Consider the following 17,455-nt stretch of genomic DNA (forward strand, 5'->3'; position numbering starts at 1 on the left):
GTACTGACCTCATAGTGTTATTTTGAGTGTTAATCAGCTAATATGTGTAAAACAACTGGAACAATGCTTAGCAAACAGTAAGTACTATAAAAGTATTAGCTTTTGTTATAATTTGCAATTTAGCCCAGGCTATGGAGTTTTGTACAGAGTTTTATGTACCCATTTCCCAGATCACCCTGTCCCTTGAGAATGGTTTGCTATGGTCTATGTTTGTGTTCCCTGCAAATTCCTGTGTTGAAATCCTAACGCCCAGGGTGATGGCATTAGGAGAGGGGAGCTTTGGGAGGTGATTAGGTCATGAGGGCAAAGTCTTCATGAATGGGATTAGTGGTTTATAAAACAGGCCCCAGGGAGCTTGTTTGCCCCTTCTACCACATGAGGACTTAGACAGAAGGCACTATTTATGAACCAGGAAAACGACCCACATTAAACACCAGGCACTCTGTCAGCACCTTAATGTTGGACTTCCAGCCTTCAGAACTGAGAAATAAATTTCTGTGGTTTCCAGGCTTCCCAGTTTACAGTATGTTTTTATAGCAGCCCCAACAGATGAAAAAAACATGGTTACAATGCAGACCTCCATGGCGGGCTCGGGTTTGCTCTCCTCGCATCTCCCATTCCTGATGTTGGGAGTCTGTTGACTCTTAGGAGGTGGGTTTGTTTATGTTTTGTCCCCTTGTCCAGCCTACAGTTCTTTCTGCTAGTACTTTTAAGCCCTGGTTAAGTCATTAAAAAGCACCAATTACAGACTTACATAACTGTGTCAGGAGCATTTCTCTGAGGGATTTGCTCACCCCTCGGAGTCAGTTGCCCAGGGAAACAAGCTGGCGATGTCACAAGGCATCCACTTCCTAAGTTCCCTTCTGTGGAGCCTGAGTCAGAGCCCAGTCCTGCACGCTGACTCGCCCAGCCATGTCTCATCCTAATCATGGCAGAGCAGGAACTCTTACCCTCTCCCAGCAACGTCTAAAGTCAGGTATGTTGGTGTGGTAGCCACAGTACCGATCACCTCCTAAGCTGCTTCTTCCCTCCCAGGGCACAGAAATGCCTGTCCAAATGGAGTGTCTGGGACAGCCCTGGGTTACTCTTGGTTCTCCAGAGTATAGATACAAAACAGAAAGAGAAAGAAAGAGAGAAAGAGAGAAAGAGAGGAAGGAAGGAAGGAAGGAAGGAAGGAAGGAAGGAAGGAAGGAAGGAAGGAAGGAAGGAAGGAAGGAAGGAAGGAAGGAAGGAAGGAAGGAAGGAAGGGGAAGGGGAAGGGGAAGGGGAAGGAAGGAAAGAAGGAAGGGAAAGAAAGAAAAGAAAAGAAACCGTTGGAACTGCTCCCTGGGGGATCAAAGGTTGTTGCAGACTTTCTAGAATCTCAGAGGCCTCAGGAGCAAAATTACAACACACTTTTCCTTTCTACTGTTCATGCCCTAAACACACCCATGATCTGTTTTATCAACCTGCTCCTCCTTTTCTCAAGAGATAAGGTTGCAACTTCCTTGTTTTTTTGTTTTTTTGTTTTTTTTTGAGACGGGAGTCTCGCTCTGTCACCCAGGCTGGAGTGCAGTGGCCGGATTTCAGCTCACTGCAAGCTCCGCCTCCCGGGTTCACGCCATTCTCCTGCCTCAGCCTCCGGAGTAGCTGGGACTACAGGCGCCCGCCACCTCGCCCGGCTAGTTTTTTGTATTTTTTAGTAGAGATGGGGTTTCACCAGGTTAGCCAGGATGGTCTCGATCTCCTGACCTTGTGATCCGCCCGTCTCGGCCTCCCAAAGTGCTGGGATTACAGGCTTGAGCCACCGCCCCCGGCCGCAACTTCCTTGTTATATGCAAATGAAAAGAAAAGAGAATACAACCGTGGTGGTATTTTGTTAGATTTTCCTACTATTTCATGATTACTTCATTTAACCATGCCCCTGCCCCAGGGCCCTAGTCAAACGGTACAATGTGCAGCTCTTGCATTGATTGCTACCTGCCCTTCTCAAAGCCCACATGTTGTATTTTATGCAAATCTACAGATTATCTATCATTATCTAAATGCAGGCATCTGAAAAACAGCAGTAACCCTGTCTCTGAAGTTTTTCAGGAAAGCAGCTTAAAACAGAACCAAATTCAGCCGGTGTTGGAACTCTCAGTTCCAGAGGGGTGTGGTTTATAGCTCACAGGCCTGCTGTTGGACTTCAGCTCTGACCCACAGAAGGACGCCAGAAACTACTCAAGACATTCACCGTGCGCCGGTCAGCACTAGCCATGACGAAGACTTCTACATGCATATACCACTTCCTTGTTCTGAGCTGGTATACTTTCCTCAATTATTACATCTCACAGGAAGGAAAAGACAAGGTGAAACCCAAAATCTTTGCAAATGGTGCAAGGTGGAAATACCTGACGCTGCTTAATCTGGTAAGTCCATATGGCCATACCAGGAACCGATCCACTTCTCTAGAATATCAGGGCTGCTACACATAACATCTTTGGATTTGATTAAATACACAATTTTGTTATCTGTCTTCCTTCTTCACCATTAGTGAGTTTTCGGTTTACTTAACAATTGACTCTGATAAACCCAGTTTGGAAATGATCTATACTTACATTTCTGTGCTTTCTCATTGTTAAATGCTCTCTTGAAAAAAAAAAAAATCTCATCTTGGAGCTCTTTTCAGATGTGCTCAAAATTGGGGACCATGCTAATGGTTTCACCGTGGGATTAACCACAAATGCAGGAGGCATTTTGAACTTTGCTTGGGGAAGTCTGTGAAGAGAAGGCAGAGTGGCGTATGTTGTGTAGGAAGTGTAATTTCCAATGAAGGAATAATGCCATTTTACAGCACACACAGACTAACAGATTTATCTAAGAAAAGCAAACACATTTTGCCATGTTCAGCTCCCACCTCAATTTTTTATAGGTTCAGGCTCCATCTTAAAGGACAAATCACCCAACCGAATGGCAAATACACATTTTCAACTATTTAAAAACCAAGCTTATGACTTAATCCTTTCTTGTCTTCCTAACCCGGCTGACTGCATTCTGATGAAGTGTGAATGAATGGGAGAAAAGCGGATTACGAAAAATATTTAAGGAATAGGAAAAAAAAAATACTTTTAAAGTTAAAAACTAAGAATGGGGAATCATTTGGGGATGTGAATTAATATTTGAGGTTTTTGACTAAAATCTTGGGTGCCACATAAACATCTGTTTTCAGAATCATAATCCTCATTTGACAAGCAGAGAATGTATGTGATCAGAAACTGTGACACTCTGAAATGCTAAGGAGGTGGAAGTGGAGAGAGTTAAAATCAAAGAGGCCCGAAGGGGCTGCTTCCTCCTCACTGGTTGGTTAGTGGCCTCTTGATTTTGGCCTGAAAAATTGGAACCCTGAACACAGCTCTAGTGTGTTTGAAAATTTCAAGGTGACTGCCTGTTTCAATCATGGAATTTTATGAAAAAAAAACAAAACAAAAAACAGAAACAAAACAAAAAATGTTTTTTGTAGAACTAGGAGTACCACAGTAAACAACAACAATAACAAAACACACACACACACACCCTTAAGTTCTGTGTCTCTATTGGCTTTCTGTGAAAAACAGTCAACTAGAAGAGACACGTGTCTGTAGTCAGGACTGACTTTCTAATCAAATCCAATTCCAGTATGAATGTCCTGCCTCACACTACGTGCGGCTAAGAATAGATTTATCACCGCACTCATTAACCAGCTCCCTTACTTCTTTGTATGCACACACACACACACATACACAACTGATACTGACTTTTTTTTTTGGTTTTTTTTTTTAAGATGGAGTCTTGCTCTGTCACCCAGGCTGGAGTGCAGTGATGCAATCTTGGCTCACTGCAAGCTCCGCCTCCCGGGTTCACGCCATTCTCCTGCCTTAGCCTCCCAAGTAGCTGAGACTACAGGCGCCTGCCACCACGCCTAGCTAATTTTTTTTTTTTTTAAAGTAGAGACGGGGTTTCACCGTGTTAGCCAGGATGGTCTTGATCTCCTGACCTCATGATCCACCCTGCCTCGGCCTCCCAAAGTGATGGGATTACAGGTGTGAACCACCACGCCCGGCCTGATCCTGACTTTTTAATTCTAGCTCACCTACATTTCCGAGAGCCCTCATTTTCCAAGAGTGAGAAAAGTCTCTTATCTTGTCAATGATACTGTCATTTCCTAGTGTTAATCCCAATGTTGCTTCCCTAATTGATCCGCTACCAAATCCTATTAGTTTCTCCTTTTACTAAGTTCATCCTTTCTTCTTCAACCTTACTGTCTCTCTCATTCCAGGCTCATATTAAGCCTACCTGGATGACCATATCATCTCTTTACTGTCCTTTCACGGTCCAATCCAGCCACTCAGATTCCAAATTAATCTTCTCAAAGCACTGGTTTTGGTTTGTTTTTTATACCATGACCTGGATCGAAGCGTGTGGTCTGCTGCTCAGGAAACCACAGTGGCTCCCTCCTGCCTCGTGGACCCAATGTCAAACTCCCATTCAAGGGCTCACCTGCCCAACCAGCCTTCAGGTTCCCTCTCCCTGGGAGGCTGGTCTCTTCTGCAGTAGGGACTGCATCTTACTAGTATTGGTCCCTGGGCTTCCTGCTGTCATTTCTCTGCCCAATGTTCTCTCTATCCTTAGAAGAGAGGCCTACTTACCCCTCTTCACCACATTGCTTCTTTCATAGAACATTGGGAATCACATATACTCCCCCCAAATCTTTGCTGACCAACTCCAGCCCAAATTTCCTTTTCCTTTCTCTGATTGTCACAGCATCTCTCAGTCTCTGCTGATTCCTGTACAGTATTGTTTTCTAATTCCCTCTCTCCCTGCCGTGTGAGTCTTAACATTCCAATCAAACTTTGGCTCCAAAACAGAAGTTTTTTTCTCCTAGGTCCTTGCCAACCCTGTCTGTATTTCTACCTTGAATTCAGCACAGTGACTGGCACAGGATACCCACATATTATAAAGGTGCAACTTGGTACGTTGACGTGACCTCAGCCTTTCTGCATCATCGAGCAGTCCCTCTCTTCTGGTATTTTCTGGCCCTCATAAATAAGCGGAGAGGGGCTTACCTGTGGTCATTTTCTTTCTGAGCTCCGTTAGGAGTCATCTTGAAAGTGCGACCTAATGAAATGCTTCCCAACTGGTGAAGATGGGTTGAGTGTATGTCAGAGGATCCATTTAATGTAGATTTCAAATATGTTGCTTAAGGTCAAATATTGGACCTGAAAATGTCTGGCTCTCGAGATCTCAAGGGCTGATTAATGGTTGTGTTTCCTAAGGATTAATTAGTGTTCAGTCGTGACTAATTAATTGGTGGTTGTGTTTATTAAGTCATAAAGGTCTCACAACTTGCTCTCACATTCTTCTATTTATTTTACCTCAGCTTGGGGAAGTTAGTATCCAATCCTGCTTACCGGGAAATTTACACACCTCCTCGTAAACAGGTTGAATTTCTAATTGGCTGAGTATCAGTTGTGTCCCCTTCATAAGAGCAAAGCCCCCTTTGGTGCCAGCTGGCATTTTGAGCATTGCCCCAGTTCCCCTTGAAGCTATCCCAGGGGACTGGAAGGGGAGGCAGACAGGAGTTGCACTGCGCTACTCCCCTGGGGTTGGTGGTAGTAGCTAAGGTGCCATTGGGAATTGGTCAGGGTGACCCATCTCTGACTAAGGTAGGAGAGGACAGATAGGAGTCTCTGCCTAATAAGGGAGTAACCAAACTCTGAAGGGGCCACTGATTATCTGCTGGGAGGGAGAGGTGATATTTCACAATGGTTACAATTGTGATCTCTGGGTGGTACCTCAGTCCTGCTGCTTACTGGCCCTGAGACCCTGGGCTAGGCACTTCTTTGTGTCTTTCATTTCCACATCTGTCAAACAGAAATAAAAATAGTACCAAACCATAGGGTAGCCATGGGGAAGAAATGATCTGACAGGTGGCACTCAGAATGGCATCAGCATGGTGTTAGGCGGTGGACAGAGGGGAGAGAACATGGGGAGGTGATGGTGAACTTCTCTGGGTAGAGAAAGTGATGTAGGGGGGTGACTTAGTAGAACATCAGTCTCCTCACTGAGCACCTAGGTTGGCAGGGAGTGGAGGCCAGCAGGAGTCATCCACCCCCTTCCCCTTCATAGCTCCTGTTTCTGCCTCCCCGAGCTGCATGCCCCATCTTCCCAGCTGGAGAAGGCCACTGTCAAGCCACTGCCCTCCCTGTTGTAGCTGCCCACAGGCACCAGGCAGTCCTGGTGGTAGAGTCTGCAGGCTCCAGCAGCCAGCAGCCAGCCATGCAGAATGGGGAACCCCAGAGGCTGAGCGTGAGACCAAGGCAGTGCCATGGCTGTCCTCAAGCTGCTCAAGTTGGCTCAGATCATCCAGTGCCTGAATCCTCCACAAATGCTGTGTCCCTTGCTCTCTGTCCACTCCAGTTCCATCCAGGGACTGTCCCTAATCCCAAGGAATATGAACTAGGGGGTTTAGGGCAAGGCTCAGCAGCCACAACTTGGCTCACAGAATTCATTCACTTTAATAGGATTTCCTCTTTTTAAAGACAAACTTCCTTCTGAAACATTGTGAGAGGTGGGGCCACATAACTGGGATCTCCAGGGGAGATTCTGAGTGGGCCCCTCCCTCCCCACGCCCCCAACACCCCCTTCAACAACAGAAGCATGACCTTTCCCTCCCTTTTCATAAGTTGCCCAAGCCCCAGGCAGCTCCATCGTCATCACCCTCAACCTCTCATGATGACAACAGTGGCAATACCACATAGGTCCTTGGGGATGCTGGCCTAGGGCTAGGGGAGCAGAGGACCTGGGAGGCCTCTATGGGTCTAAACTCCAAGGCAGCCTGTGAACAGTGAGAAGATGGGGTTGAATTTACAATATGGCACCCACTTCAACACTTGGGGGACCAACCTTAAGAAATCTATGGCACTATTTATTTATTTATTTATTTATTTATTTATTTATTTTTGAGACAGATTCTTACTCTGTTCCCCCAGGCTGGAGTGCAGTGGCGCGATCTCGGCTCACTGCAACCTCTGCCTCCCAGATTCAAGCAATTCTCTTGCCTCAGCCTCCCAAGTAGCTGGGACTACAGGCATGCGCCACCACGCCTGGCTAATTTTTTTTTTTGTATTTTAGTAGAGATAGGGTTGCACCATGTTGGCCAGGCTGGTCTCGAACTCCTGACCTTGTGATCTGCCTGCCTTGGCCTCCCAAAGTGCTGGGATTACAGGTGTGAGTCACTGCGACCAGCCCCTATGGCACTCTTCAGCTCCATAGAGTCAAATACACTTAACTATTTCTGCCTCACAAAGATGCACTTCGATAGCTGAAAGGGTAAGGACTGATCAAACTATGTGATAGTCACCACCAGCACCCAAAATAAAGCAGCTATAAGTTATTGAGCAACTGTGACAGCATTTTGGTAGGTTCTTTGGACACAGTATAGAGATGAGTGATTGAAGGCCTGGCTTCTGAAGCCAGAACACTGGCTGTGCTCACATGCTGTGTGATTTTGAGTGAGTTGCCTAACTTCTCTGTGCCTCAGTTTTCTCATGTGTAGTGGATACTCTGATAAGGCACCCAGATCCTCATACCTCCCCGGCACTGAGATACTCAGTCCCCAGCTCTCAGAAGGAGTGTTCGCTGCCGATGGTGCAAAGCTGAGATCCCCTCCCAGAATTGCCCTCAGCAGAAAGGAGCTGCCTTGACCAAGTTTTAGGCCCCTCCCTGGGGTTGCTGCCTGCGATAACTGGCATCCAATGTGGGATGCAAAGGCTGCACTCCAGGACAGCTCTGAAGGAGAAACTCAGCTCAGAGCTCCTCAAGGGATCAGCTGATTCCACGCAACTGCACAGCACTTAGTCTCCCCACTTCAATCCTGCTCCCTTTTTCCCTCTCGTAGATGTCCGAGAGCATTCCCCGGTGAACATCCTGCAGGCACATCTCAGAATCTCAGATTGTTTCCCACGGAACCTGACCTGCATCATGTAAAATACCAAACATACAGAAAAGGTTTCTCTCTCCTCTTCCTCCTCCTTCTCCTTCTCGATCATCTTCTTCCACTTCTTCTTTTCCTAATTCCAGAGAGAGACATTAACACAGAGCTTTCCCAGGCCTGTATTATGTTCTGGTACCTAACCGACAATTTCTGGTACCTAACTGACATTCCGTGAATGTCGGTTGAATGAGTGAAGGACCAGAACATGGTTCTAACAGGCATGAGCCCCTTTCTAGGGAAACCATCCCATCATGAAGGTATTTTATCCCACCGCCACCCGACTGCTGTACTGACGCCCGTTGTCCTCAGCTATGAAACACTGGCCAAGCATTCTGGTACTTCTTTCCAACCTGTCCCTCGATGCTCTTGGTCTCATTTTTCTCTTCATGATTCCCAACTGTGTTCTGCACATTCTTTCTCCTCCTTTGTTCTTTATTTCATCCTTTAATCTCAGTTTCTTAAGTTAAATGTGCATGAATGATGAGGGAAATCGTATATTCCATACGAATACAGATATACTTGGCAAAGTACCTGCTCCAAACACAACCACCGCCATTATATAAAGGGCTCATCGCAGCCCCCAATTGCTGTTTTCTTCTGGTGTAATCTCCCACTGCAAATTCTTGCGTCATTTCAAAGGAGAGAAATAAGAAAGTCCCGCCTGGCTGAGTCAGGCACAGTCCTGAGTTCAGTGTTGGATTACTTGACTCATCCAATAAGACTTGTAATGTCTTGCTCAGGAAACTTGTGGGATCTCCCTCCCTGGAATTACTTTTTAAATTGAAGAAATTCTCGTTTCCTAAGGTAGGTTAAAGAGAGGAGGCTCTGGCTTAAAGGCAAGAGAATAAGCTTGATGACTTAGAAAGGCTAAGCTTCCACAGTTTGAAGATTTTTGTGGGTTTGTGAAGACACATGAATGTAAAAACTAAATATCCTTTAACTGCAGTTTTTTGAATTGCATTAGTTATTGAAAAGTGTCAATTCAGCTTTGTCGCAGGTGTTAGTTTGTCAGCCAGCAACAGAAACAAAAGACAGCTAACGAACTCAGAGCAGCAGCATTTCAGGAAAAGGCACGGAACACGCAGTGGGAACAGAATTAGGGAAGAACCAGGAGAAAGGATAAATCAGGGAGCAGCAGCTCTGAAATAAACTTTGACTAAGTAGATGCCGTTACGTCGGGGCTTTTCTGGGTGCCAAAATAGTTGCGAAATGTAAATGATAGTAATTTTGTTGTAAGAGTCTTAAAAGAAGGCCAGTTGTGGCGGTCATACTTTAATGCTACTGTATGGTTTCCTAGGGCTGCCATAACAAAGTACCACGGACTGGGCTTACACAACAGAAATTGATTTTCTGATAGTTCTGGAGGCTGGAATTTGGAGATGTGGGGAAGGTCGGTTTCTCCTGAGGCCTCTGTCCTTGGCTTGCAGATGGCCACCTTCTCCCTGTGTCCTCACGTGGTCTTCCCTCTGCGTGTGTCCGCAGTCCTCACCTCCTTTTCTGATAAGGACACCAGTCATAGTGAATTAGGGTGCGCCATCATGACCTCATTTTAACTTCATCACCGCTTTAATACAGTCATATTCTGAGGTCCTAGAGGTCGGGATTTCGACATATGAATTTGGTGGTGGGTGGTGAGGGACGTAACTCAGCCGGTAACGGCTAACATTGCCTCCCCTGATCGCTCCGTCTGTCATCGTGAGTCAAGCTCATCCTGAGTTTTATAAACATTGCATCGTCCTTGGAGAATGAGCAGACCATTCTGGTGGGATGGGCTGAGGCACACCTGTCCCTGCTGCCCTCCTGGAAGCCTCCCCGTGGAGCTCCTGGCCTCTCACTCTCCGTGTGCCCCAGCTGCTCCTTGAGGCCCCTTCACACCCCAGCTCTTGCAGATTTCTTTTCCTTGGCAGCTCCCTAGCGCCTCCCTCTGAGCCCCTACACGGGGGTTCCACACGCTTCTCGTGAATTCAGACAAAGATGCCTCAATGTTGAGTAAGCTCAATGGCGACAGGGCAGCATGGCACACACCGTGGGCATCCAGAGATGCCCGTGTGCCATATGCCTTCGTGAGTTGGGGTGGAGAGGGGATTGGCAAGTTGGAGGTGTGAAGCAAGTTTTTATTGATGGAGAAGGCCCAGATGAGCTGAGTAATGCGTTCTTTCCCCCAATCCGATTTCCACATCCTGTGACTGGGAGAGGCAGGAGAAAGTCAGGAGGAGCTTGACTCATGATGACTCTAGGAAGCTCCAGCCTGAGGAAAGCGGGTCACATGGACTTCACACGCCGGGCGGAGGTGGCCTCTCCCCAGAGAGGGCAGACCTGGCCCAGGCTCAGGACAGGATTAATTGCCCTGCTGATAGAACAGCGCAGGCCTCTTCCCCTGGGCCCAAGCCCATGCCTGCTCTTCCTAACTACAGCAGCGGCCTGGCCTGCTGCGACCTGAGCAGCTGGAAGTGAAACCAGGGTGAGGTGAGGCTACTGGTGGGGGAGGGAGAGAGGAGGGAGCTTCTCCCAACTCCCTGTGCAAATGACTGCATATCCAAATTCTGCAGCCCTGAGGGTGTGAATGTGAAAATCACCAGCAATAATGAGAAGTATTAGGGTGGCAACCTCTTCATGCCATTTAAAGCTGTTGCCCCACCCCTCCCTGAGACACCCTCTTCAGGTTCGAAACCTCCTCCACCCCAGGGCCCATGATTTCCTATCTTCTTGCTCTTCTACCCCCTAGTTATTCTTTAGTACCTTCGTGTCCCCTTCTTCTCCTGTCCCTTAGACAAGGACCTTGCCCTGCTGTTTGCAGCCTACTTTTCTGTTCTCCCCTCTCTCCTCTCTCCCTTTCCTGCAATCTTGTTCCACAGAAGGGCTCAACAGCCTGCATCTCCCAACCCCGCCTCTCTTGAGACTGCAGGGTCTGAATTTCCAAACGGAAGTTCCTCCAGGCAGGTGGTTCTCAGCCTCAGCCACCCGTGATTAGAATCACCTGGGAGGATTTTAAAAATCCCAACGCCTAGGCCCTAGCCCCAGACTGATTAAATTAGAATCTCTGGGGGTGGGAATCAGGCCTCGGTGTTTTGTGAAGTTGTCTTTCATTCTCCCACCTGGAGATAATTGTCTCCTTCTGACCTCCCACAATGCTTTATCTGAACTATGCTCAGAAACCTGATAATTTTTTTTTATTTTTTAAAAGTCTAGCTCAAGAGCAGGACTGCTGGGTTTGGCATCTACCAGCCAGGAAGCTTTAGGCAGGTTTGTTTCCTCATTTGTAAAATGGTAGTGGGCGGGGGGTTCTAATGATAGGACTTGGCTCATAAGGTCGTTATGAGAATTAAACACATAGCTCAGTGCCTGGCACATACCAAGTAATGAATAAAAGGCCGCTTCATGGTTTTGAGTAGTAAGATTTTTGAGTGCTAAACTTGTGTCTCATTCAATGGTTCTAGAACTTTAGCCTACGTAAAGATTAAATAATCTTTTTCCGTATTTAAAACCTGTATTTTATATTCTGTAAAGTGTATGTTAATAAGGTTGGCCAAAAATTTCTTTTTTTTTAACTTTTATTTTACATTCAAGGGTACATTTGCAGGTTTGTCATATAAGTATAGATTATTCTGTGACCCAGCTAATAAGCTTAATACCCAATAGGTAGTTTTTCAATTTTTCCCCTCATCCCACCTGGATAAACAATCTTTAACAAGCTCTGGAGAAACTTATTAAAAAACAAACTCTTGGTCCCCATTTCCAGAGATCTTGACTCTGTAGTCTGGGATGGGATGGAGGTCCTGCGTTTCTAACACGCTCCAGGGTGATGGGTGCAACTGGTCTGATCCACCTCCGCATCCTCTCCTACCCACCCCCTCAGCCCAGGAACAGCACGTGGCTGACTTTGCTAGGTCTTTCCTAGAGTCCAGAGCTCAGAGATTGTTCCCCAACAGCCACCTTGATCAATCACCAGCCCAGCATCCCAGACTCTAGAACCTTCCTGACTTATACCCTAAAAGCAGAGTCCAGACTACCCCTCTTGTACCAGTCCAGGGCTTTTAAGGATTTGGATGGATTCTGTCAAAAGCCTAACTTAAACCCCTGCAAACTCTATATCTCCATGACCTACCAGTCCTTAAATGACAAACCACAGAATTGTGCAAAGCGGTAAGAATGTACAAAATTTGCCTTCCATATCATATTACTTTCTTGAAAAATACCCTCCTTCTCTTTGTCCTGGCTTTGGGGACCACACAGCACTTAGTAACCCACCAGAGCTCATGGCTTGGATGTAAATTGGATGTAAATTGCTTTGTAAACAGCCTTGGATGTAAATTGCTGCCGCGGCCAGATTGTCTTTGTGAGGCCTACAGGTGCCCTATTTAAGGAAGAAAGTGCACCGGCTCTTCTTCGGCTAAGCAAGGCACCATTTTGTGTGTCTTTTTTGGGAGAGCGCAGAGATTCATGGTGGTGCTCTTGACCTGTTTCCAGTTTCTCTAGTGAGATTTCAGCACCAGGCATTTTTCCTAATTTTCTTTCCCAGGAAGACTCCGACTCCGTCCACCCTGTATCTGCCTCTTTGCCTTCGAGCTGTTTATTTGGTTCTTCCAACCTCTGTGCCACCAAGATATCTATCTCCTTACGTTCCCCTTTTAGGCTGACTCTTTATTTTGTTTCCATGTTAGCTCAAGTCCATTACACTAAATACTGTACACATTATTATCCCCTAAACAAATTTACTCAATCAGTCTTAGCGAGCAGGGTCAGGACCCAATGAGCTGGAAGCCCAACCTTTGAATTGGCTCTCAACCAAAACAACTCAACAGCCAACCCCTCTCAAAGCCACATTACTCCCAGAGGGATGGAGTTTTCCATCAGTGAAGAAGGTATTAATTAAAGCAAATGAAAATGCCCTCATTTGTTGTAATGGATTTAGCTCTTGCAGACCATTTTCTACGGGGTCACCTGCCTGGATGATGTGCTGAAAAGAATCAAAGGGAGAAAAGACATTAAGTTCCTAACTGCCTTCAGAGACCTGCTTTTCACCATACTGGCTTTCCCTGTATCCACAGTAAGTTACAAAGATGTGTGCATAATCTAACAGACATGTACATATGGACAAAAGCTTCTCCTGGGCAGGCAAGCTGTTTGGGAGCTCATAATAGGAAACCACACCCACTGCATTTACAACAATGTCCTGTCTGAGGACTGCACCACATTGCCCAGTGTCTTTAGGAAATAGGGCACATTAGTGATCAGATTTATCACTAGCTTTTGTACCTCTGCAAAGGCTTGGCACAATGTCCTTATTGCTGTCTAATGGGGAAGTTTGAAAGACCTTTCTTAATCAAAATACAACTGAGACAACCTTGGTTCCATCAGGGTGATGGGAATGGAGAGCCCTAGGAGGGGAGATGACTAATTTTCCCCTTTTATACATCTTGTTTCACTTGCTACAATAAGCATATGTTACTTCTGCAAGTGGAAAACCATCAAGTAATTTTTTTTTTGAAAAAAGATATGAGACCTTCAAAGGTGGCACATGGAAAAGACAACCAAGGAGAGAAAGATAGCCTAGTATGGGGTACACAGTGGGTGCCTCATTGATGTTGCTGAGTGGATGGATGTCAGGAAGAAGTGAGACATATGCCAGGGACAGTAAGCTTGTTTGCTGATGCTGTCCACATTTCTATGACATTGTTCATGTTTTCCATTCATTAGCTAGAATGGAAACAAACAGAGATCAGGCATGCCAGCTGCCCAGCAGGGCCTATAATTAGAAATGACTACCTTCTTCTACCTGTCCTGCTTCCTATAGTACGGAGACTTCAAACTTAAATGCAAAATGCAACTCTCCAAGCACTAATGAGTTCTCTGATAACACAGCACGGATACCTATTACTTTGCAGGATACCTCTACCTCTGCCCATGTAAAATCTTCTAATGACCAAGCTTTTTGGTTTTGGGGGGTTTTGTTTTGTTTTGAGGCAGTCTCACTCTGTTGACCAGACTGGAGTGCAGTGGTGTGATCTCGATTCACTGAAGCCTCAACCTCCCAGGCTCAACCGATCCTCCTGTCTCACCTTCCCAAGTAGCTGGTACTACAGGTGTGTGCTATCATACCTGGCTACGTTTTTGTATTTTTGGTAGAGACATGGTTTTGCCATGTCGCCCAGGCTGATCTCGAACTCCTGAGTTCAAGTGATCTGCCCGCCTTGACCTCCCAAAGTGCTGGGATTACAGGCGTGAACCACCAAGTCTGGCTATAGTCAAGTTTTTAAAATCAACAATGAAGTCTGTTTATTTTGTTAAGGCTTAGAAATGGAGCCTTTGAAATGTCAGAAGATAGGAAGATCAGAAGTTTAATAGTTTTTAACTTCCTTATCTTTGCGTTGACTTTGTAGCATAGAGGATCGATGCTTTGACAAGAGAGTCAAGGAGTACAAGAGGAGATCAATTCAAAGTTCTGAGCACCAGGGAGATCTAGCCCTCAGTCAACTAGCTTGTGCACTTTCCTGGGAACTTGGCACTTATGATTCTCAGCCTTCCTGCTTCCCCTAGCCATGCCTATTTAGAGGGTGGACAAGGAACATGTATGACTCAAGCTACTCCATGTGCCTACTCTCAGCATTCCTGGTGAAAGTTTAGAAAAAGAAGTTATTGGTTAAAATAAATGACTAGTGGTCTGGGAATCCTGTTTATTCATATCTTCTCTGCCTGCCACGATGACAAACAATTGATCTCTAACTCTCTGGCACATTGAGGAATCCCCAGAAAGAGCAGATATAGCAATGAAATGAAGGGAAGAATGCTTATTGTAGAATTTCTATAATGTATATGTTCTACATTCCTATAAGGTATATGTAAGATATCTTTAAAATGGTTATCTGTTTTTATTTAGCTGTGTTTCCTTGATTATCTTAGAAAGCCAAGCCTAATGATGCTATTTTTTGTGTTTTATTTTCCAGTTTGTATTTTTGGCATTCTGGATCCTCTTTCTCTACAATCGAGATCTCATTTACCCCAAGGTCCTAGATACTGTCATCCCAGCATGGCTGAATCATGCAATGGTGAGTGAGGGGAAAATTCAGTGAACATAGAACACCAATAGCCTCTGTACTGAAAACTCCAAAGTGCCTTATTTATGTTTCCAAATGTCTCAATTCTCAGCATCCAATTCACCCTCTCTCTCCACCCCATCACTATTTATTTAAAGGGCATATTGAAGGTACAAAATGAACACAAGCCAGTGCTATAATTACAGTGAGTCTACTGAGAACACAGGAGATGTCCAGGCGAGAGTCTGCCATGTTGCTTAGGAAGTCATTGAAAAGACACACAGTTCTGAGAGGGCAGGCCTGAAAGAGAAGCGATTTCTGCAAATATGTCATAAACTTCCAATGTATGGATGAAATCAAGCAAGCTTTAAAAAAAAGCCCACCCCAACATCCAAAGAATATCTCATAGCTGAGCAGCAGTTACTTAAGTAACACGCTTTGTCATGGTTCTGCATCACAAATGGGATTAGCATTTACATATTTCTAGGAATACATTTCCATTTGGTTTTTTATTCAGGCTTGTGTTTTAGAGAGGCTGAATAGTAAACAGAGCCTGTTCTCAGATTTTTAGGTCACTAGAACCTGAATATCAGTAACAGGGACCCAGACAAGCAGGGTTGGCATGAGGTTGTCCAGGTCTCGGTTGGAGGAGGATAACTGAGTCATTGGCACAATGTGAACAAAGTAATTGTTCAAAGACCTAACTCAGCTTCTCAATACTTACAAATGTGTTTCCACATCAATCAGGAGATTATAAAAAGGTCTCAGATTCTGTAAAGCTAATGACATTTAAAAACCCAGGGGATAGCCGGGCGTGGTGGCGGGCGCCTGTAATCCCAGCTACTCAAGAGGCTGAGGCAGGAGAATTGCTTGAACCCGCGAGGCGAAGGTTGCAGTGAGCCAAGATCACACTATTGCACTTCAGCCTGGGCGACAAGAGCGAAACTCCACCCCCCCGCCCCCCTCCCAAAAAAAACAGAAACAAACAAAAAAACAGGGGAAAGGCACAAGGAAGTGGCATGTCAAGACTCCTCAAAGGTTCACTCACAGACTTTCTTCTACCCTCACTCTTGCCCACCTTTCCATGGTCTTAAAACTCACAAGATGACCAACTCAGAAAAACAATTCAGTCCACTAACACTGCCCCTGCCACGAGCCCTGGTCTCCAGAAAAAAACTAATTTCAGCCTAAATTTTGTGCTCAGTGAGTTATTGATGATTGACTGACTAATAGACTACAGCTCTGAACTCTTTCAGAATTTAGGACCAGAACTGCGTTAACTAAGTCTGACCTCTCAGGAACCCTCCTCCTCTCAACTTTTTCATGTCAAACTCTTCACCTTCCCAGTTTCCCATGAATGTTAATCTGAAACACTGATGTCGTGAATATTCCTGCCCTTTTTTTTTTTTTTTTTATAAGAAATGGTACTTTATATTGTACAAAGCATGTTTCTCAGCTATGGGCTCATTTAATTCACACAGCCTTCTTTAGAGAACTACTATAATCCTGATTTTTACAAATAAAAAAATAAAATAAAAGCTCGGAGAGGATAAGTGATGTGCCTGAGGCCACTGAATTCATAGGAAGCACAGCTAGGATGGAAATCTGAGGCTAATGCACCCTTTGTTGCCTTTTGCTACACTAAGTCCAGAACTTGTGATTCGATTTGGTTTTGTTTCATAATTCACCAGGCAGTCAAAAGGACCTCGCTTTGCTTGATCAATATAGCAAAGTGTGAATTCTTACTTAAAAAAAAAAAAAAATCCCGAATCCTCATCTGTATGCTGCTAAGCCAAAATTCTAAGAAAATGAAGGGATTTGAAACTACTGGCTGAGCTAGCTGTTACTAAAATAATAAAAAGGCAGAATCTTGTAAGTATCTTTTCTGTGGGGCCAAATGTACCTGTCAAACACCTTCTCAAGGTTTGTGTGCTTATCTTGTAGTTTTTTTTTTCATAATGACTACCATCTCCCCCGCAACACTTTAGGGTTGATAGAAAGTTGGATTTCTTTCAAATAGTTATGATGATGGTGCCCAATATTTGTGACCTTGCTAAGTAAACAGCCATATGGATTTGTGATAATTTTGGAAGCAGAGGGCTGGATAACATACATCACATCCATGAGCTAATTAGCAAGGCAAATACTGTGCAACAGAGATCCTTAAATATTTTTGTGCCTCACAAGCTGAGGGGTGCCGTGGACCTTATCCCTTTGCCCTTTGGTCATTCAAGTAACCTGAATCCCTCAGAGAAAAGGAGCAAGGGTCAAAGGAAGTGGAACAATGGTGACAAGGAGAGAAGAGGAGGAGGAAGCTACCCTAGGTCATGTACAGACGTTTCTGTGTTTCTCTTAATTTGAAGAAACTCTCAACAGATCCATCTCTAGGAAAAATGTTGGTATCAGCAAAACTGGCCTTGGGTGTCCC

The 17,455-nt window shown here is 45.1% G+C and overlaps 1 protein-coding gene across 3 annotated transcripts in view; it reads left to right on the top strand.

The window, feature by feature from the left end:
* Window positions 1–842: 842 nt before the first annotated feature.
* ADTR (androgen dependent TFPI regulating protein) overlaps window positions 843–17,455 on the top strand; it is a 66,415-nt gene continuing 49,802 nt past the window's right edge. For 2 of the 3 annotated variants that reach the window (XR_011624030.1, XM_011742522.3), the window contains exons 1-4: window positions 843–976; window positions 2,066–2,390; window positions 12,906–13,040; window positions 14,938–15,039. Coding sequence is in view for 2 of the 3 variants with exons in the window: in XM_011742522.3 (XP_011740824.2) it covers window positions 2,238–2,390; window positions 12,906–13,040; window positions 14,938–15,039 (390 nt within the window). In the remaining variant the exon portion in view is untranslated. Of the gene's footprint in view, window positions 977–2,048; window positions 2,391–12,905; window positions 13,041–14,937; window positions 15,040–17,455 lie in introns of all 3 variants that reach the window. The other variant, XM_011742523.3, reaches the window with a different exon arrangement.

This window comes from Macaca nemestrina, chromosome 5, assembly GCF_043159975.1.
Source record: "Macaca nemestrina isolate mMacNem1 chromosome 5, mMacNem.hap1, whole genome shotgun sequence".
NCBI classification, from domain to species: domain Eukaryota; kingdom Metazoa; phylum Chordata; class Mammalia; order Primates; family Cercopithecidae; genus Macaca; species Macaca nemestrina.